General features: G+C 43.2%; 1 protein-coding gene across 6 annotated transcripts in view; it reads left to right on the top strand.

The window, feature by feature from the left end:
- Window positions 1-22,848, top strand: part of RAPH1 (Ras association (RalGDS/AF-6) and pleckstrin homology domains 1) — a 173,929-nt gene that overhangs the window by 115,042 nt on the left and 36,039 nt on the right. For 4 of the 6 annotated variants that reach the window (XM_089779797.1, XM_075933805.2, XM_089779799.1 and 1 more), the window contains one exon: window positions 10,260-10,334. The exons of the other annotated variants lie outside the window; for them this stretch is intronic. In XM_089779797.1, coding sequence (XP_089635923.1) covers window positions 10,260-10,334 — 75 coding nt within the window. The remainder of the gene's footprint in view (window positions 1-10,259; window positions 10,335-22,848) is intronic. 6 annotated transcript variants of the gene reach the window in all.

Genomic DNA, 22,848 nt, shown 5'->3' with positions numbered 1-22,848 from the left:
TACAGCTAATAATATTGTTTGACACTTTCATTAGTTTTAATTACATCTTACAAGAGATCACTGAGTGAAATGGTACATATTACCTTTATCTCATTTAGCTGTCAAGTACATGTAAAACAGTAGGATGGAAATATTTTGTATAGAAGTTTATATGCTAAATGCTTGAAAACATGCTTGGTTATACTGCAGTGTAGTTATACTAGGGATGTTAAAATGGTCAATTAACTTTTTTAACTCAGGTCCACCATCCCGGCCCACTGGCCCCTCCATGACTGGTGCTGTGCTAGCAAGATTCAGGCTGGCCACTGCTGAGGTTCATCAGAAAGGGCCAACCTCATGCTTACCATTTTACATGTCTAAGTTATACATGCTTGTAGTAAGTGTGAAAAGGAGCAAATGGAGTCATAGCATTGAAATATCTTCTCAGAATAACAAACATCCAATGTTTGTGTGTAGGGCTCTTTAAATATGTTGTAAGATGCTATACCCAACAGCTGGTCCATGAGCCCTGCTTGGTATGTAGGCCTGAAGATAATGGATGTATTCCTTTCTTTGAAGGAAGGAAGGAATGCGGGAAATCTTTGAAGTCCTAAAAGTAATTTGGAACAAGCACATATGCCATGTTTTTATGAACATCAAGGCAAGCTGTTTTTTATTGAATAAAGATATGTGAAAAGTATTTCATATTTCTAAAATATTTATTCAAGTTTAAAGTCCCTTTTATTCAATCTTAGCTCCTGTAGTATATTTCTGATTACATGAAACCTTTGGTGATTGATTGAATGTGTGTGGTAAAACATTTTACGTGCTTATGTTTGAGATCAAAGTTTAATTTTGTTAGAGTTATTAGAAGTATTCCCTATTTTTCTGTATGTATTTGATATTCAGTTCTTTGGATTAAGATTTGCAGTTCAAGGATTTTTATGTATGTGATAGCTTGCAGTGTGTTTTATTTTTGTAATTAAAGGATTGTTGTGAAAGGTATAGATTAGGTTTTTATAAAACTTATCGGATGAGAATATTTGATCAAAAAATCTTGGTTTTGAATTTCATCTGAATTACTTTTTGATATAGTGTTCATTTTATGCTATATCAATGAAGCTTGCAGACTGAGATCCTTGAAAATTTGGATTAATTGCCTTTTGGAGTAGCAGTGCAGGTCTTATTTTTCTCCGTATGGGACATTGGTTTCTGAATGTTATGTCAATGACATTTCTAGATGTAAATTGTGCCTAGGAAAACGTTCATTTAGGATTACAAATAAAAGGACAGTATGTGTGTCAATAGTTTGTAGGGTCAAAATTTTGACCTGCATTTTTGTGGCATAGAATTTTGAGAGGGGAAAAATGGATATTGAGTCATCCGTTCACCCCTGCAGGCCTATGCGGGATTGCTGTTGCCACAGTAAATATTTGTTTTATATCCGATCTGTCTTCAAATGTCTCAAACAATGTTTTCCATTAATGCTCCTAGAAGGTAATTCCATAACTCAACAATTATTAATCTTAAATTTTTCCTAATACCTGAATTAACCTTTTTCTGTATTGAGTTGTTTAAAAGTGCAGACTACATTTGCAGAGTGTATTTCTGTCCTATAAAATGAAACAAAAGTAATCTTGTAAATAATCCTTTCTTAGTTTTACTGTCTCATGACTAGTCCTCTCCCTCTGGGGCATTTACTCATTTCAAGTATTTGAAGAATGTTTTATCTACAAATAGCTGTTGCTTTGCCAAACTATAATATGTTAATCTCTTTTGTTGTTCTTGTCTATAGTTTCTCTAACTTCCCTACATGTTTGTGAAACCGAGGTGCCGAAAAGTAAATATATTATTCCAGAACAAAAGGCACTCTAGATTTCTAAAGAAATTTAGCTTTCTTGCTCTTTGACATGTCATTGCACCTCAAATTCATATAGGTAGTTTGACTGCCATTGATTTGCTAGCTCTGACTTTGATGGCCACAAACAGTCCAATCAAATCTCGTTATTACTTCTCTAAGTATTTCTTTGCCAATGAGTATCTGTATTTTGATTTTTGCTGTGGATCAGAAAAGCAGTGGGAACAAACTCTACTTAGTTCTTCTTTATTTGGCATTTCTTGAACAAATACTTCAATAATACCAACATTTTTCCCTTTTGAAAATACCTTGGTCCACCCTCACTGGCCTGGCTCCCAAGTGAATAGGAAAAAAAATCCTAACATATATACCCCCCAACTGAAAAGCAGGAAAAAGACACTTGCCTCACTCCGCCTCAAGCTCCAGCCCCTTGCAGGGGATGGGAAAGGGAAAAATAGTTTCCAAGGCAGATTAACTTTTCTGGGATCCTAAGGCTAGTAGATTTGTGGGGCCTTGGTAGGCCCTGGATTGGGGCCAAAAATTAGGGATTCATAGTGCGGAAGGAGGTTGCTGGGGAGTGGACTGGGGGTACGGGTGTTGAGTCTGAGTTAGCTACATGTGCAGGGTCTCCGTGGGAGGAAGGGTGCAGGGGCAGGCTGGGGGTAGAGAGATGTGGTCTGGGTAGGAGGGAGGGGGCAGGAGTGGGCTGTGAGTGGGGATGTGGGAGGAGGTAGTGGATTGGGGCCCAACCTGGAGTAGCTCCAGAGGGTAGGGGGAGCAGGTGGCTTCACATGGCTCTGAGAAAGTGCTCCCTGCAGGCATCAGCCCCCACCACTCCCATTGGCCATGATTCCCACCGCAGGGAGCCAGTCAGCTCACCCCAAGACTTGTAAGTCAGATCAAGGCAAGCCACAGACTGTCCATAGGTTCCCCCTCCCTCAGTTCAAAGGATTGCAAATTTCTATCCCTTGTTGGGAACTGGGCTTATACTAATGCTAATAACTAAGTGACCCATTAAACTGTCATACTTTATTCAAGATTCCTGCTCCCTATTCCTTTTGGTTAAACCAAGTAAAAGTTACAATTACAGGGCCAAATTTATCTAGGATTAGCCAGTTTATTCCCCTGAGATGAAAAAATTACTCTACAGAAGAAGATTGTAGCAGTACAGAGTTCCCCTTGAGATAGTCTTTGGCTGTAGTTGACCAACACAGGTCAGATAATATGTACCCATGATTATGTGGCCAGGTAAGCTGAAATAAAACTGCCATCATAGCAAGGAGAATGCTCCCTGAGCAAATTTACATTTCCCTGTACCAGCACTGGTTTTAAGGTGTATGAGGGATACGTCCACTTCTCAGGACAGAATTCCCTTTCTCTGTGAAAGATTCTGTTGTACTTACACTGAATGATAACTGCTATGGCTGCTTATGCAGTAATTGTTCTATTAGGGCTCAATCCTGTAAGACAGTGAACTCCCTCAACTCTTGCTGAAATGAACAGTTGATAGTACTCATGTAACGAGCAAAACAGTCTTCTTTTCTCTTGTAAGAATGTGTGTCTGGTAATCCTCCCCCAGGTTAATCAGTAATGGAAGCCAGGAACCCCTCAAACCATACTCCTGGCTACAATCCCCCACATCTCAACAACAGTGCTCCGGAGTAAGCTGCTGTTACTGTAGACCACCTGTTATTTTTTCAGTTACATGATAAAAACATAGAACTCCAGCAGTACTCTTTTCTGCTAAAACTTTCTTTTGTTGATTCTCTGTGGCCTGAGACATTTGGGCTTTTTTTGCCTTGTGGATAGTGAGCATGTGTGAGTCTCAGTTCCCCACCCACCTCTCTCTCTGACAGCAAGCAAGGTGGCCAGTTTGGGGAAGAAGGGAGGACAAGAGATACCTCCTGTAATAACCTTGTGTGAAAGCCTTGTGAGACCCTCTCATATAGTATCGATCATATACAGGCAGTCCCCGAGTTACGCGGCTCTGACTTACGTCGGATCTTCAGTTACAAATGGGGCCCTCCCTCTCCCTGGTCTCCAGTAGACCAGGGAGAGGAAGCAAAGTGGCGGAACACGCGGGCAGCGGACAGCCCAGACACGTCTGGGCTGTCAGCTGGCCGCGTGCTCCACGGCTTTGCTTTGCTCTGCTCTGCTCTGCTCCCCGTCCCCCTGGTCTACAGACCAGGGGGACGGGGAGCAAAGCAGAGCAAAGCCACGGAGCCCGAGGGCAGCAGGATAGCCACGGTGCGTCTGGGCTGTCCCGCTGCCCCTGTGCTCCGCGGCTTTGCTCCGGACGCCTGTGGTACAGCAGCTGGGGCGCTGCTGGTTGGTCCCGTAGCCCCGCTCTGGGCACCACTGGACCAACCCAGCAGCACCCCAGCTGCTCTGCCCCAGGTGTCCCCAAGTCAGCCGCTGCTGAAACTGACCAGTGGCTGACTACAGGAAGCCCCTGCCCCGGGCTTCCTGGAATCAGCTGCTGATCAGTTTCAGCAGCAGCTGACTTGGGGATGCCTGGGATTCTTAAGTTGAATCTGTATGTAAGTCAGAACTGGCCTCCAGATTCAGCCGCTGTTGAAACTGATCAGTTTCAGCAGCGGCTGAATCTGGACGCCAGTTCCGACTTACATACAGATTCAACTTAAGAACAAACCTACAGTCCCTATCTTGTACATAACCCGGGGACTGCCTGTAGTATAGATGTAGTATCATCATCCGTACCTCATTCGGCACCAGAATACCTGGTATGGACAAAACCTCACAGAAGTCCTCAGCGGCAAGTACTGTTGACAAGCCCACAGAACCAATGGGCACAAGCATGATGTCAACAGCGCTGGGGAACCAGGACAGGAGTAAGCACTCCTCTAAAAAGGCATTACTGGTATGTAGTATCATCATCAGTACCTCATTCGGCACTAGAATACCTGGTATGGACAAAACCTTCATCCTCCTCTGTGCCACCAGCAGCCTTGAGTTAGTTGGCACTGTTGGAATCTAGACAGTCTAGGGACCTCCATGTATCAGACGTACTGGAGTTTCCTTCTCTTAATACTGGGACTGCCACGTCAAGCTTTTAAACAGCATGGAAATCTTCCCTGGTGCCCAGTATTACCAGGGTCCTCAGGCATACCCTTAATAGCCGCATCACCACTATCTTTATACAGCCATCCATGGGCCCTGCCACTAACCTGGATGCTGCCGCCACCACCACCCAAGTGACCATACAGGGATCCTTGTGCTACATATCAACACCATGTGTCTCAAACTTTCTTCGTTGCTCGTAGGGTGGGATGCAGGTGTAAAGATCCTTATAACACGAGGCAAATGGTCACGTATGGGGATATCCCTTCACAGCAACCTGCTCGAGCTAAAGGCAGTCAGGAATGTCTACACCTACCTCCTCTTATTGATCAAAGTATTACGCATGAGCCCTAACAGACAGTTGACAAGGGAGAGCCAGGTCACCATCCCTCAGCATGGAGGTGATGGTACTATGGAAATGGTGTATTTCCCACTGTCATACTGTCAGCAGCCTACCTCCCAGGCGCACACAACTCAATAGCGGAAGTCTCAGTTGTAAATTTCCACAGTCATGACGGGGAGTTTGACTTGGTAGTACTTCACAATCTGTTCAGGCAGAGGGGGACACCAACCACAGATTGTTTGCCATTTACCTGGTCAAGAAATGTCCATGCTACTGATCCAGAGCAGGGCGAGCTCAACACTCTGGACAATGCTCTTCTCCCCAGGGACAGAGACCTTCTTTTCATCTCACCTCTTTTTCTCCTACTATTAGAGGTCTTGCCGAAAATAGTCAGAGCACACATCATTCCGGTCAGTCCTACTTGGGTGAGACAGAACTACAGGGTGGAAATCCCTGGTCCAGCACTGTCGGAACCTGAACAGTCCTGAACTAGGGAGTTTGCCAGACCTGGGGAGGTCAATGCTCCCTTGCTGGCTGTTCCACTTCCAGGCTCCTAAGGCTGGGGCTCCTGCTCACTGCTGCCGGGGGTTCCCCTGTCAGTACCACCCAGATACTACCAGCCCTGCTCGGACGCCACTGCCACTGGGGCTCCCTGGCCCAGGCTAACCTGCTGCTGCCCAGCCCTGCTGCTGCTGCCAGAGGTTCTCTGGCCAGGGCCAGCCAGCCACCCCAACCTCACTGCCACTGGAGATTCCAGGGGTTCCCTGGCTGGGGCTGCCTGTCTGTTGATGCCAGGGGTTCTCTTGCCTCAATAACAGCAGGCCAGGGCCAGTCCTGCTTCTGCTGGGGCTTCCCCGGAGCTGCCTGGCCGCCGCATGGCCCTGCTGCTGCAAGGGGTTCCCCAGGTAGGGCAGGGACTCCCCATTTGCTGCCTGGGCCAGCTGACATTAGAGATTCCCTGGCCAGGGCAGAGGCTCCCCCGTTCACGGTCTGGTCCTGCTGATGCCAGGGGTTCTCCAGCCAGGCTGGGGCTCCCCAGTTGCCACTTGGCCCAGCCACTGCTGGCCCAGCCAGGGCTCATTCTCCCAGCTGGCTCCCGCTCTCCACCTCTGGGGCTTCTTGGTCCTGCAACATCTGTGGTTGTGTTGGACCACGGATGTTGCCAAACCAGAGAGTCCTGGATTTGGGAGGTTCAACCATACTACCCTTACCTGTCACAGCTTACAATGTGCCCAGCGAGTCTCTCCTTGTCTCTCTTTACCTTCTTGTCCACTTCAGAGGACACACCCTACATTCCAACTTGGAGGTTCTACACCTCATGGTTTCAGACAACTAGAAAGCTCCTGTTCAGTGGAGGTGCAGAAGATATTGCATAAGAATGGCCATACTGGGTCAGACTAAAGGTCCATCTAGTCCAGTATCCCGACAGTGGCCAATGCCAGATACCCCAGAAGGAGTGAACAGAACAGGGAATCTTAAACAATCCCTCTCCCGTCACCCATTCCTAGCTTCCGACAGAGGCTAGGGACACCATTCCTATCCATCCTGGCTAATAGCCATTGATGGACCTAAATTCATCATGAATTCATCTAGTTCTTTCTTGAATCCTGTTAAAGTTTTGGTCTTCACAACCTCTTCTGGCAAGCAGTTCCACAGGCCGACCATGTGCTGTGTGAAGAAAAACTTCTTTTTGTTTGTTTTAAACATGCTACCTGTTAATATCATTTGGTGTCTCCTAGTTTTTACGTTATGGGAACAAATAAATAACTTTTCCTTATTTACTTTTTTCATGCCAGTCATGATTTTATAGACCTTTATCATATCCCTCTTAGTCTCCTCTTTTCTAAGCTGAAAGGTCCCAATCTTTTTAATCTCTCTTCATATGGGACCTGTTCCAAACCCCTAATAATTTTTGTTGATTACCCAGCAGAAAGTTCTCAACAGAACATACTTACCAGCAAAAATGGTCCGGGTTTTGGATTTGGTGATGTTCCCAACAAAACTCCCCAATATCCAGGACTCTTCCACATATCTTAAACTAGGCATTGGCCTGAAAAAGACTTGGGTTATCTCTAAGCTCTCTGAGTATACCTAGTAGCTATAATAGTCTTCCACCAACCAGGAGAAAGCTACTCAGTACTGTCATGCCCATCTACCAAAAGTTTTCTCAAGCACACAGTAAACCTTTCCCATAACCTCATCTTCCTACTGCCACATGGGCCTGAACCCTGGTACTGAAAGGAATGATCTGTTCTCCTTACATACCTCTCTGTGAAAAACCTCCTCCTTCATAGCAAATGCCTTCTCTAGGAGAAATAGCTGATTTATGGTGTTCTTTGGTAAAGGCCACTTCCAAAATGATTCCTAAAGTATCCTCCCAAGTTTCACGTGAACCAATTGATTTATCCTGATCTTCTACCCCAAGCCTCACCAAGACAACAGGGAGGCTATATATTATACACCCTATATGTCAGGAGAGCCCTAACAGTCTATCTGGACAGAATGAAGATTATCAGGAAATACTCTCTCCCCTCCCCCCACCATCCTCGTTTTTCCTCTTCATGCGGAAAGCTCCAACAGCTCAGCAATATCAGCCAAAAGACTCTCCAAGTGGGTCTTGAACTGCATCAGACACAAGTTTGCAACATGATCCCTCCAAATACTGTCCATACATACCCCATGTGGCTGATTTTTTCATTCTTGAAGTCAACAATGGATGTCCCTATCTCAGAAATCAGTAGAGTGGTGACACAAGCGTCAGTTCACACTTGTGCAGAGCATTATGTTATCACTGGGGACTCTGCTGTCGATGCCATCTTCGGCTCCACAGTACCTGTAACTGACCCAGCCCCAAAGTCGCAGCCCTCCACACTGCTCGGGAGCCATCTATAGGACACTACTCAAAGCTGTTCTCTTCGTGCAGTAACAATGTGTGTCCCTGTGAGGGTTCTACAACCTGCCCTTCTACTTCTGAGTTCATGTCAATAACACTGGTAGAGAAGGAACTGAGGTGGGATTAGTCTGTGCACGCTGGCTAGCCTTGGCACAAGGAGCTAGCATGTGTACTAGCCTAATAGCCACTGCGACCAAAGATCTCCAGTGAGCAGTGTGGGAATGCAAGTGCACCTACAGTAGAGCACCCATAGGGGAACACATCTCGAAGAACCATAATTACTGCACAAGGTGAGTAACTTCTTCTTTGCTAGTACTAAGATTTTAAACAAAACATGTTTTTTGGACTATGGATACAGTGTGTACACTCAGACTTGTTTAGACTGAAAGAGTTTTTTAAATGTTATCACTTCTTAAACGTTAGTCAGTCTCATGTGGGTAAAGGCTATGATGTTGAAAAATGTATTAGCTGGCCGTGGTCATAAAAGATGTGATCGTAGGGTATACTAGCTAATGCTTTATAACTAATATGTTTGAAAATTCTAGTTTAAGTTTCTGTGTAACATAACATGTGCCGCGCTGATTGAGTTAAAGCTTGAAGCCTGTCTATAGATTTTATCTTGACCAGCTAAGCATGCTTTAAGTTACCCAGTGCCAAGTTTATACTTGATTTTTCAAATGTATCAGAACTTATTAGATAACATGTCCCACCATTACATGTTTAAAACCTGATCTACCCAAGGATGTGGTTGACCATGACTAGAATATCTTTAAATATCAATCCATATCCTTGGTGATGTGTGAAAATATGCATATATGTTAGCTAACATGTTGTAAAAGAGCACTCATTTTTGCAGTCTACACAAATGCTCAACGGGAATTTCTTTTTTTACCCTTACTTCTCCTGGAATTAAAATTGGCATCTCTCCAAGGTGAAACATGGAATGCTCTGTTTCTGGACTTTTATCCTTCATACGTGTTGTTCAGTAGCAATTATGTCCTGAAAGGAGATCATCAAGTCATTCCTCCTTCCCATCTTCCTTTGTGGCTGATGCAGTTTATGTGTAATTGAAGTTCTTGGGCAATGCAATACCCATTTATCATTTGCGTGTTTCCATGGAGAGAAGACTCCCACCACAGGTAGAATCTGACTTCTGCCAAATTTACTGATGAAACAGCTGCCTGGGAGAAATGTCGAAGAAGCTATCCAAGAAGGAAAGCCATGCTTTAACAATTGTAAAACCTGAACAGAAGGAATGTATATCTTATGCTTCATGTTGCTTTTGTCTTATTGGCATAAGACATTGAGGAGGGAGTTATATTTTTATCTGTTCTGTCATCTGGGTCACTTCCCCAGTGTGGATTATTGTTAGACAAATTCTTGTAGGAGAGAGAAGAACTTGGTGTATTGAAAGAAAGAATGAATATATGAGACAAGAAGATATCTGTACATGAAAAGTTTAACTTGTTGGCAGTAGTTGGCACAGTTAGTTACTCTCGTTATTGTAAGGTGTTTTCTTCCATTTTGGAAGTCCTGTTCTTGGAAATAGCAGCCAGGGTGCAAAGCTTGAATAGCATGTCCTGGTTCCATGACTGTCAGTTCTGTACTGTCTTCATCTCTGCATTGCAGAAGCAGCAAGCCCAGTTGTATAAGATTTGCCAGATGCAGATAGGATTTTCAGAAGTGTCTCAGTGACTTAGTAATGCAAGTCCCATTAATTTGTGCTCCTAAATCACTTAGGTACTTTTTAAAATCTAACCAGTATTTTGTAGAAACGAAAACAGTAACCGGTAAGAAAAAAAATTCTTTACGTGTATTTTATAACTTTTATGTGATTCAAAAACAGGTGAAGAGCAAAGTGGTGTGTTGTAATAGCAGAGCATCTTATTAAACCTTTGCTTTCAGTCAAGTATTTCTGGAATTCAGGGTCTAGAGCTCGTTAGTTTTATGGCTGGGAAGAGTTTATGTGGGGAAGTTAAGTGCAGAAAGTTTTTAGGTGTTTGCTTAAATTCTGCTTGTCTACTATAATCAATACACTATAAAATTACTGCACTGATTTCTTTTGACTTATTTTCTTTCTCTCTCTCTCTCTTTTTCTGTACAAGCACTCCTATCTGGACAGGGAAACATCCCTCCTTCTGAGAAACATTGCAGGAAAGCCTTCTCATTTGCTGACCAAGGTGATGCATCATCTTTCCACCCGCATGTGACTTTTTTCTTGTTGATAGAATGCTGTTTCCACTTGTGGGTTTATATGCTTAATGTTCACTTCTTCTTCACCCCTCTCTCCAAAAAACCTCTGTTGCATTTACTAGTGACTTTTCCTCTCGTCAGACTGTTTTTAAAGGATGACTCATTTTAAATATACTCTGAGGTAATGCAAATATCCAGCAAAGATTCCAAGTTCTTGGACAGCTTGTAATATTCATGCTTGCATTTTTAGCTAAAAATCAAATGGAGTCTGTGGAATATAAAAGTTTGGTTCCCCTCTGCTTTACAGGTATAAAAATCAAGCTGTGGGAAGCACATACAGGCAGTCCCCGGGTTACGTACAAGATAGGGACTGTAGGTTTGTTCTTAAGTTGAATCTGTATGTAAGTCGGAACTGGCGTCCAGATTCAGCCGCTGCTGAAACTGATCAGTTTCAACAGCGGCTGAATCTGGAGGCCAGTTCTGACTTATATACAGATTCAACTTAAGAACCCCAGGCATCCCCAAGTCAGCTGCTGCTGAAACTGATCAGCGGCTGATTCCAGGAAGCCCGGGGCAGGGGCTTCCTGTAGTCAGCCACTGGTCAGTTTCAGCAGCGGCTGACTTGGGGACGCCTGGGGCAGAGCAGCTGGGGTGCTGCTGGGTTGGTCCAGTAGCGCCGCCGCTCCTCGGCGCTACTGGACCAACCCAGCAGCACCCCAGCTGCTCTGCCCCAGGCGTCCTGATTCAGCCGCTGCTGAATCTGACCAGCAGTGGCTGAATCAGGACGCCTGGGGCAGAACAGCTGGGGTGCTGCTTGGTTGGTCCAGTAGCGCCCAGAGCGGCGCTACGGGACCAACTGGCAGCGCCCCAGCTGCTGTACCACAGGTGTCCGGAGCAAAGCCACGGAGCACGGGGGCAGCGGGACAGCCCAGACGCGCTGTGGCTGTCCTGCTGCCCTCGGGCTCCGTGGCTTTGCTCTGCTTTGCCCCCCCCCTTCCTTCCCCCTGGTCTGCAGACCGGGGGGGGGGGAGCAAAGCAGAGCCAAGCCGCGGAGCGCGTGGGCAGCGGACAGCCCTGTCCGCTGCCCACGTGTTCCACCGCTTTGCTTCCTCTCCCTGGTCTGCTGGAAACCAGGGAGAGGAACGGCCCCGTTCGTAACTGCGGATCCGACATAAGTCGGATTCGCGTAACTCAGGGACTGCCTGTAGATGTTTTTTCCCTTACTGCCAGAAAACAGTAACGCCCTTCAGATGAATTAAAATAGCTAGCAACAGCTTTTCTTCATACTGGAAGAAGGATACAAATTTACTATTTTGAATGCTCTTTGGTGTAGTCTGGGGGAAAAAAAAAAAAAAAAAAAGCCTTGTAAGACAAACTCAGAAGTCTGTTATGGATAACACCTAGATTATTTCCATAAAATAAGGAAAGAGTCATTAACACTCCAAAAGTTACTCCTCACATTTTAATATATTGCTACCCACTTTTTGGCACTGTTCGTTATGTTGGGAATCTGTACCTCCCTGTAGTTTGGAATTGTTATACCAGAAGAGGTGAAAGGTACCGATTGTGATTCTGTTTGGTGATGACCAATTGGGGGGATGATGTTTTTATTATTATTATTATTATTATTACTGAAAGTCTTGCACATCCATTAGATCAGAAGTCACATTTCATTGTTGTTTACCTCCGGAGTACCACTTCTAGTTTAAGTGTTCTAGGGAAAAGCTGAGGCAAGGAATATATACAGATTATGCCAATATAATAAAGCAACTAAGGCATTTTTGATAAATATTCTCAGGCTGTTTTTTGCCAATTATGCTTTAGAAGAGGTTTTTGGCGTATTTTTCTCTAAGCCATGCTGGTGTTAGCTAAAAAGTTACGTTTTCTGAGGAAACTTATTCCAGCTGCTGTGTAATAAATGAGCTTTTACAACAGCCCAGAACAAAAGTTATTTTCTGCTCTTTCCCAGTCCTCTTCTCCTTTTACCTTTTTAAACCCCCTTAACAGGTTTGGATACATGACAGTTAAGAAATATGATGCCATGGAAAAAACCTTTGAAGGTGCTTTTAGTTTTATGTCTTTCCTCATGTCTTTTGTGCTTCCAGTGGATTGTGTCGCAAAAGGGTGTTAACGTGTACACAGTTGCCAAGGTATCAAATGAAAATGTGTATGAAAAGTATTAATTCTACAGAGTAATGCAATCTAGTTTTAGATAAAGCAATACATTTAAAATAACTAGAAAGCTAAATTTTAAACTTTTTGGGGGGAGTAGGAAATTCTGTATACAGATTAATATTGCCCAAGTGCATTTGTTTATGCTTTCTTGCTTGCAATTAGGGATGTTAGTTATTGTTGAATTGAATAATCATGTAACCACACAAAATCTTATTGGTTACATGATAATTCAGTAATCCTCAGGGGCAGGGCTGGCAGCCAGTGCACTCCTGGCACACTTCTGGGGAGCTCTCTGCCACTCAGTGCTGCTGCTTTTCACAGAGGCTCCGCATGCAGACTTGTGCCCACCTGCTGCTCCGCACTGCTACCTGTGTATCACCCAAGTTCCCCGGGGACACAGACTGTGCTGGTATCCTGCCTGCTCTTTCCTTCTCCCCACTGTCCAGTGCTGCCATCTCTGGGGGTGGGGACAGCCCCGCAAATCCAGTGCTCATGGGGGGGGGCAGTTTTTAAGCCACCACCGTCCCCGCCCCCGTCCCCCAAAACATTGGCTCCTTCCTCCCCCCTCCATTGCCTCTGTGGGAGGGGGGGGGGGCAGGCAGCTTCCCCATCAGCCAATACGCATGGAAAGCTGGCTTGAAAGCCAGCTTCCTGCATCTACCAGCCCTCCCTCGCCCTCTGCACTACTGCCTTTCTATCAGAGGCACAGCACAGTGGGTGGGGGCAGGTAGCTCTGTGGGACCCAGTGTGCCCCCCCCTTGTTGCTTCTCATACAGAAGACAGCAAGGGAGAGGGGAGTGCATGTAGTTGTTAGGATTAACTGATACGCCCAGGCTTACTGGTTAATCGTTTACATGACTATACATGACTATATGCTAACATCTCTATTGCACATCCTTTAAAGATTAAAACTTTCAAATATTAAATTAAAAACATTTCTGGTTTTAGGACATCTCGTCTACCCCATTCACTTGAATGAAGTATAAACACCATTGCTTAAGTAGTACCATGTTATTGGTAGATAACAGATACGTTTGTCTTAAAAAAAAAAAAAAAAAAAAAAAAGCCAAATACAAGGAATTCAGCTGCAAAAAATGTTATTCGTGTACAATAGACTGTAAGAAGTCACAAAATGCTAAGGGTAAGGTTCTTAGAATAACATTGACTCACATACATTACATAGCCTACATCCTTTGTGTTTAAAAACAACACAGAACATGTTTACTTACAAATTTAACATGGAATTATGACACATATGGGTGTAATCTGCTCATAAGAATGGCCGTACTGGGTCAAACCAAAGGTCCATCTAGCCCAGTATCCTGTCTGCCAACAGTGGCTAATACCAGATGCCCCAGAGGGAGGAATCACAATATGTAATCCTCACATGATCACCTCCAGAGAAACAGAAACTAGGGATACCATTCCTACCCATCCTGGCTAAAAGCCATTGATGGACCTAATCTCCATGAATCTATCTGGCTCTTTTTTGAACCCTGTTAAAGTTCTAGCCTTCACCATATCCTATGGCAAGGAGTTCCACAGGTTGACTGAAGAAAAACTTCCTTTTGTTTTAAACCTGCTGCCTATTAATTTCATTTAGTGATCGCAAGTTCTTATATTGTGGGAATAAGTAAATAAGTTTTCCTTATTCACTTTTTCCATGCCAGTCATGATTTAATAGACCTCTATCATATCCCTCTTACTCTCCTCTTTTCTAAGATGAAAACTCAAAGTCTTTTTAATCTCTTCAAATGGAACCCATTCCAAACTCCTAATAATTTTTGTTGCCCTTTTCTGAAACTTTTCCAGTGCTAATATATCTTTTTTGAGATGAGGGGACCACATCTGTACGTAGTATTCAAGATGTGGGCATACTTTGGTTTTATATAGAAGCAATAAGATATTTTGTGTCTTATTCTCTATCTCTTTTTTTAATGATTCCTACTGTTCTATTTGCTTTTTTGACTGCCACTGCACACTGAGTGGATGTTTTCAGAGAATGATCTACAATGACTCCAAGATCTCTCTTGAGTAGTTGTAGCCAAAATTAGTCCCCATCATATTGTATGTATAGTTGGGATTATTTTTTCCAATGTGCATTACTTTACATTTATCAACATTAAATTTCATTTGCCATTTTGTTGCCCAATCACCTAGGGTGTGTCTAGACTACAGGGTTTTGTTGACAAAAGTCCACTTTTGTTGACAAAACTATACCTGCGTCCACACTGCCTTTGAGTTATGTCGACATAACATCGACAAAACTCAGCAGTTTTGTCGACGTATGTAAACCTCATTCTACGAGGAATAACGCCTTTTGTTGACACAGTTCTGTCGATAGAAGGTGTTATTGCATCTAAACTGTCCTTTGCGTCCACGCTGTTATGTCGACAGAGCGGCTTGCTTTGTCGACAGAACTGGCTGTAGTCTAGACGCTCTTTGTCGACAGAAGATTTGTCGACAGTATCTGTTGACAAAACTTCTGTCGACAAAACCCTGTAGTCTACCCTTAGTTTGGTGAGAACTTTTTGAAGCTCTTCACAGTCTGCTTTGGTCTTAACTATCTTGAGCAGTTTGGTATCATCAGCAAATTTTGCCACCTCACTTTACCCCTTTCTCTAGATCATTTATAAATAAATTGAATAGGATGGGTCCCAGGACAGACCCCTAGGGAACCCCACTAGTTACCTCTCTCCACTCGGAAAACTTACCATTTATTCCTGCCCTTTGTTTCCTGTCTTTTAACCAGTTATCAATCCACAAAATGATCTTCCCTCTTATTCCATGACAACTTACTTTACTTAAGATCCTTTGGTGAGGGACCTTGTCAAAGGCTTGAAATCTAACTATACTATATTCACTGGATTCCCCCTTGTCCACGTTTGCTGACCCTTTACAGAAACCATATTGACTTCCCCCAACTAATTATATTCATCCTTGTATCTGACAATTTTATTCTTTACTATAGTTTCAACTAATTTGCTTGGTACTGATGTTAAACTTACTGGTCTGTAATTGCCAGGATCACCTCTAGAGCCCTCTTTAAATATTGGTGTCACGTTAGCTATCTTCCAATCATTAGGTACGGAAGCTGATTTAAAGGATAGGTTACAAACCACAGTTAATTGTTCTGCAATTTCCCATTTGAGTTCTTTCAGAACTTTTGGGTGAATGCCATCTGGTCCCAGTGACTTGTTACTGCTAAGTTATCAATTTGTTCCAAAACCACCTCTAATGATACCACCTTTTAGCCTTTTTTTTGGAAAGTTTTAACTGTGCTACTTTCAAAAATTGCATTAATTTAAGTTTTTTTTAATAAAACAGTAATATTCAGGTGCTGTTGAAATTCACTTAATAGGAGAATCACTGCAAATTGCCAGCTTTAGAAATAAAGCTAACAAAATAATTTAGTTATTCAAGAACAGTACATTATAGTGTAGCTTAGTTTTTTATCTATTTCTAGTCACTGTATGCTGTTATATTTTGCATTCATAAGATATCACTATAGCGATTACTGCTTTGAGAAGTAGAGCAAAGCTGACTTTTTTTGAGCATTTTTGGGTTACGATATTTGATGTGAAAATAAGTGATATTCTGCCATTAGATGTAATTTCATTAAGATTTATTGTTTGCATTAAGCTTATTTTAGGCCTTAATCATACAAATGCTTGCATGGGTAATTGTTCACTAGAGTAGGCCATTGAATCTGGGAATTGTACTTCTATTTCCAATTCCAAGGGGGTTCTAAACTATTTGTTAGTGGAAATAGGGGAGGGTTAGAAGATTAAATAAAAAAACAAGTTAAAAATTATTTAGAAAAGTTAGCTGTCTGCAAGTCACCAGGACCTGATGAAATGCATCCTAGAATACTCTAAGAAGCTGATAGAGGAGGTATATGAGCCTTTAGCTATCATCTTTGAAAAATCATGGAAGACAGGAGAGATTCCAGAAGACTAGAAAAGGGCAAATATAGTGCCCATCTATAAAAAGGGAAATAAGAACAGCACAGGAAACTACAGACCAGTCAGTTTAACTTCCATGTTAGGAAAGATAATGGAGCAAGTAATTAAGGAATTCATCTGCAAATATCTGGAAGAAAATAAGGTGATAGGTAACAGGCAGCATGGATTTGTAAAGAACAACTCATGTCATACCAATCTGATAGCTTTCTTTGAGAGGATAACAAGTCTCGTGGATAAGGGAGAAGCGGTGGACGTGGTATTCTTAGACTTTAGTAAGGTATTTGACACTGTCTCGCATGACCTTCTTATCAATAAACTAAGCAAATACAACTTTGATGGGGCTACTATAAGGTTGGTGCGTAGCTGGCTGGATAACCGTTCTCAAAGAGTAATTATTAATGGTTTACAATCATGCTGGAAGTGGGGTTCTGCAGGGGTCTGTTTTGCGACCGGTTCTGTTCAATATCCTCATCAACTATTTAAATATTGGCATACAGAGTACACTTAAGTTTGCAGATGATACCAAACTGGAAGGGGTTGCAAGAGCCTTGGAGGATAGGGTCATAATTCAAAATGATCGGGACAGACTGGAGAAATGGTCTGAGGTAAATAGGATGAAGTTCAATAAGGACAAATGCAAAGTACTTAGTTTCACACATACAGAATGGGAAGTCATTCTTCTGCTCTAATCTGTGATGATTAGGCTTCAGTTGGAGTATTGTGTCCATTTCTAAGCACCACATTTCCAGAAAGATGTGGAGAAATTGGAGAAGGTCCAGAGAAGAGCAACAAGAATGTGAGCTATCAGGGAAGACTGAAAGTAATGGGCTTGTTTAGTTTGGAAAGGAGAAGACTGAGAAGGGACATGATAGCAGTTTTCACGTACCTAAAGGGGTGTCACAAGGAGGAGGGAGGAAAAATAGTTGTTCTTGGCTTCTGATGCTAGGACAAAATGCAATGGGCTTAGACTGCAGCAAGGGAGGTTTAGGTTGTACATTAGGAAAAACTTCCTAACTGTCAGCATGGTTAAATACTGAATAAATTGCCCAGGGAGGTTGTGGAATCTCCATCTTAAGAGCTGGTTCGATAGACATCTCTCAGGTGCTTGATCTTTCCGTGAGGGCAGGGGACTTGACTTGATCTCTCGATGTCCCTTCCAGTTCTAGTGTTCTATGATTCTTTGAGTTTATGATTCTATTTAAATTTCTTATTTTCTATTTGTTTTCCATTGCAGGAGAAATGAATTGCTAATGCTAAAAGTGATTAGATTTATTAGTATGTCACATTTCTAAAATGTAGACAGATGTGTACAACAGTTGTCAGTTTGTGGTTGAATGGTTTGCAGCTGTATTCAGATATATTAGTGTCACCTGCCTTCTCATGAAAATAATATTACATGGAATGAGGGATGTAATTAGCTTAGTGCACTGTCTTGTTGCATAGGCTGTTTCTCGTTTATTAATCCTCTTTGTGTCTTGTTTCAGGGATGGTTATTTGATGGTGTTTTGGCTTCGAAGGGGAGAGGAGGCAGCTTGGTTAGCATGTAGCAAAGTTTGAAAAATACCAATGCTTATTGAATCATATGTCTAAACACCATCATTATCCAAGTATACTTTTGGAAAAATATGACAATATGTAATTCCCCATCCTGCATCAATGAAGCATTACCTGCCAAATCTGCTTGGCATGTCTGTTAGTTTAAAAGAAAGACTCCTGTTTAATTATTAAATAACTATTTGTAAAAGTCACGTTTTTAGTTTTGCTGTGATTTTTCTTATACGTGAATTTTAATCTTCTTGAGCATTTTCTGCAAGTAAATTTTTTTGAAGGAAATGGCAATTTTAGAATTTATTGTTTGTAAAATAATATATTAACACAAGAACCAAGGGGTCATCAAATGAAATTAAGTAACATTTAAAAAAAAAAGGAAGAAGTACTTCACAAAATGCACAGTCAACCTGTAGAACTCTTTCCCAGGGGCTGTTGTGAAGACCAAGACTTTAACAGAGTTAAAAAAAGAAGTAAATAAATTCATGGAGGATAGGTCCATCAGTGGTTATTAGCCAGGTTGGGTGTGGAGGTGGGGAGACGTATCCTTAGCCTCTGTTTGTCAGAAACTGAGAATGGGAAACAAGATGGGTCACTTTTCTGTCTCTGGGGCAATGGCATTGGCCACTGTTGGGTAGATGGACATTTGCTCTTACCTAATATGGCCATTCGTATGCTCTTATTTAGTCTAAAATTAGTTAAAATATTGCAGGAAGTGATCAACAACATGGATTGGTCAAGAAAACTTATGTCAAACCAATCTAATATACTTCTTTAACAAGTATAGGAAGCCTTGTGGATGGGGAAAGCAGTAGATATCTCTCAACTTTAGTAAGGCTACTGATACAATCTCACATGACCTTCTTATAAACAAATTAGAGAAATGTAGCCTACTTAGAAGGTGAGTGCACAGCTGGTCGGAATAGTATAATCAGAAGAGTATTTGTCATTGGTTCACAATCAAGCTGGAAGAGCATATCGAGTCCAGCAGGGATCTGCCCTGTCTCTTCTTCAAATCTGGAAAAGGTGCTCTTTGCCTCTCAGCAAAAGGTGAGGTGGGACAGATCGTTTAGCGTAAGTCATTACCATGTATCGTAAGGGACTATTCAAAGTAGAGTGCCCCATTAACACTCCTCCAGTCAGAACAGAAAGGAAGATGAGTGGTTACAGATGGTTGTAATAAACCATAAATCCAGTGTTTCTGTTCAATTGTTAGTGTACAGGCAGTCCCTGGGTTACGCGGATCCGACTTACGTCGGATCTGCACTTACGAACGGGGCTTTTCTCGCCCTGGAGGACGCGGGCAGCAGGACCGCCCAGACGTGCCGCGGTCCCGCCGCCCGCATCCTCCGGGGCGAGAAAAGCTGCTCCGCGTCTCCCTAGTCTGCTGGGGGGAGGTCCCTCCCAGCAGACCAGGGAGACGAGGAGCAAAGCCGCAGAGGACCCGGGCGGCGGGACCGCGGCATGTCTGGGCGGTCCCCCCGGCCGAGTCGTCCGTGGCTTTGCTCCGCGTCTCCCTGGTCTGCTGGGGGGGGGGGGCGCAGCTAGTGCCCCCTCCCCCCCAGCAGATCATGCTTTTCTCGGGACGCCTGTGGTAGAGCAGCTGGGGCGCTGCCGGTTGGTCCCGCAGCACCGCTTTGGGCACTACTGGACCAACCCGGCAGCACCCCAGCTGCTCTGCCCCAGGCGTCCCCAAGTCAGCCGCTGCTGAAACTGACCAGTGGCTTACTACAGGAAGCCCGAGGCAGAGTTGCTCTGCCCCGGGCTTCCTGGAATCAGACGCTGATCAGTTTCAGCAGCAGCTGACTTGGGGACGCCTGGGGTTCTTAAGTTGAATCTGTATGTAAGTTGGAACTGGCGTCCAGATTCAGCCGCTGTTGAAACTGATCAGCAGCTGATTCCAGGAAGCCTGGGACAGAGCAACTCTGCCTCGAGCTTCCTGTAGTCAGCCGCTGGTCAGTTTCAGCAGCGGCTGAATCGTCGACTTACATACAGATTCAACTTAAGAACAAACCTACAGTCCCTATCTTGTACGTAACCCGGGGACTGCCTGTATTGTAGCGTTATTAATTCAAGCTGTGATTTTGAAAGGGTTGTGCGGGACTGATAGGTCAGATCTATAGTGCTTGGTTTGTGAAAACAGTCTTGAAGTACATAAGTTATGAAATGAAGTGTGGATAAATTGTCCTTTCCTAGTGAAGACAAGACACGAATTAATAGGCTGAAATTACAGCACAGGAGATTTAAGTTAGACATTAGGAAAATCTTCCTAGCTTTGAGGGTAGGTAAGCACTGGAATTAATTATCTGGGAAGATTATCCTGGAGGCCAAATTTAGGCTGCTAGGAAAGAGACTGAAATCCAGGACCTCTGTGGTGGCATTCTCGGAAATGCTTCCAGTTCCACGCGCAGGGCCAGGTAGGCAGGCGGAGCTTCAGAGTCTCAATGCGTGGATGAGACGATGGTGTAGGGAAGAGGGGTTTAGACTTATTAGGAACTGGAGACACTTTTGGGAAAGGGGGAGCCTATACAGGAAGGATGGACTCCACCTAAACCAGGGTGGAGCCAGACTGCTGGCACTAAACATTAAAAAGGCCGTAGAGCAGTTTTTAAACTAAGAGATGGGGGAAAGCCGATTGGTGCGGAGATGCACGTAAATCAGAGGGAGACTTCTCTTAGAGGAGAATCCATTGATAGAGATTGTCTAAGCTGTAGTCAGAAAGAGAGGAGGGAAGAGGGCAAACCATGGGCCAGAGCAGACAAACAACCGCATACAAAGGAATCCAATGCATCCGGGAAGGGCAGACAAATAACCAGTGGCAAATTTCTAAAGTGCTTGTACACAAATGCTAGGAGTCTGACTAATAAGATGGGTGATCTAGAGTACCTCGTATTAAATGAGGAGATTGACATAATAGGCATTACTGAAACCTGGTGGAATGAGGAAAATCTGTGGGACACAATCATACCGGGATATAAAATATATAGAAAGGATAGAGCAGGCCGGGTGGGTGGCAGAGTGGCACTGTCTGTGAAAGATAATGTAGAATCAAATGAAATAAAAATAGTAAGCGAATCAACATGTTCAATAGAATCGCTATGGATAGTAATTCCATGCTCCAATAATAAGAAATTAGCAGTAGGGATATATTACCGACCACCTGACCAGGTCAGCGATACTGACATTGAAATGCTGAGGGAGATTAGAGAGGCTACCAAAATAAAGAACTCTATAATAATGGGGGATTTTAATTACCCCCATATTGACTGGATACATGTCACCTCAGGAAGAGAAGCAGAGAGAAAATTTCTCAATGGCTTAAATGATTGCTTCTTGGAGCAGCTGGTGCAGGAACCCACAAGGGGAGAGGCAATTCTCAATTTAGTCCTGAATGGAGTGCAGGATCAGGTCCAGGATATAATCGTTACAGGACTGCTTGGGAATAGTGACCATAATATAATAACATTCAACATTCCTGTGGTAGGAAGAACACCTCAGCAGTCCAGCACCCTGGCATTTAATTTCAGAAAGGGGAATTACACAAAAATGAGGAGGTTAGTTAAACAGAAATTAAAAGGCACAGTGACTAGAGCCAAATCCCTGAAAGCTGCATGGAAACTTTTTAAAGACACCATAATAGAGGCCCAACTTAAATGTATACCCCAAATTAAAAAACATGGCAAGAGACCTAAAAAAGAGTCACCGTGGCTTAACCACCATGTAAAAGAAGCAGTGAGGAACAAAAAGGTATCTTTTAAGAAGTGGAAATCCAATCCTAGTGAGATAAATAGAAAAGAACATAAACACTGTCAAATCAAGTGTAAAAATGTAATAAGAAAAGCAAAAAACTATTTTGAGGGACAGCTAGCCAAAAACGCAAAAAGAAATAACAAAATGTTTTTTAAGTACATTAGAAGCAGGAAGCCTGCTAAAAAACCTGTGGGTCCCCTAGATGATCGAGCTATAAAAGGAGCAATCAAGGACAATAAAGCCATTGCAGAGAAACTAAATAATTTCTTTGCTTCAGTCTTCACGGCTAAGGACGTTGGGGAGATTCCTGAATCTGCACCGTCCTTTGTGGGTGATGAATCTGAGGAACTGTCCCGGACTGAAGTGTCATTAGAAGAGGTTTTGGAACAAATAGAAAAACTTAATGTTAACAAATCTCCGGGACCGGATGGCATTCATCCAAGGGTTCTAAAAGAACTTAAATGGGAAATTGCTGAGCTATTATCTGTGGTTTGTAACCTATCCTTTAAATCGACTTCCGTACCTAATGACTGGAAGGTAGCCAACATGACACCAATATTTAAAAAGGGCTCTAGAGGCGATCCTGGCAATTACAGACCGGTAAGTCTAACTTCAGTACCGGGCAAATTAGTCGAAACAATAGTAAAGAATAAAATTGTGAAGCATGTAGAAGAACATAATTTGTTGGACAAAAGTCAACATGGTTTCTGTAAAGGGAAATCCTGTCTTACTAATCTGTTAGAGTTCTTTGAAGGGGTTAACAAACATGCGGACAAGGGGGATCCAGTAGATATAGTATACTTGGATTTTCAGAAAGCCTTTGACAAGGTCCCTCACCAAAGGCTCTTCACCGTGTAAATTACATGGCCATGGGATAAGAGGGAAGGTCCTTTCTTGGATTGCGAACTGGTTAAAAGACAGGAAACAAAGGGTAGGAATAAATGGTAAATTTTCAGATTGGAGAGGGGTAACTAGTGGTGTACCCCAAGGGTCAGTCCTGGGACCAATCCTTTTCAACTTATTTATAAATGATCTGGAGAAAGGGGTAAGCAGTGAGGTAGTA

This window comes from Pelodiscus sinensis, chromosome 7 (assembly GCF_052426305.1).
Source record: "Pelodiscus sinensis isolate ZL-2025 chromosome 7, ASM5242630v1, whole genome shotgun sequence".
Taxonomy (NCBI): domain Eukaryota; kingdom Metazoa; phylum Chordata; order Testudines; family Trionychidae; genus Pelodiscus; species Pelodiscus sinensis.
The sequence above is the reverse complement of the archived record's forward strand: the minus strand, read 5'-3'. Positions and strand labels throughout refer to the sequence as shown.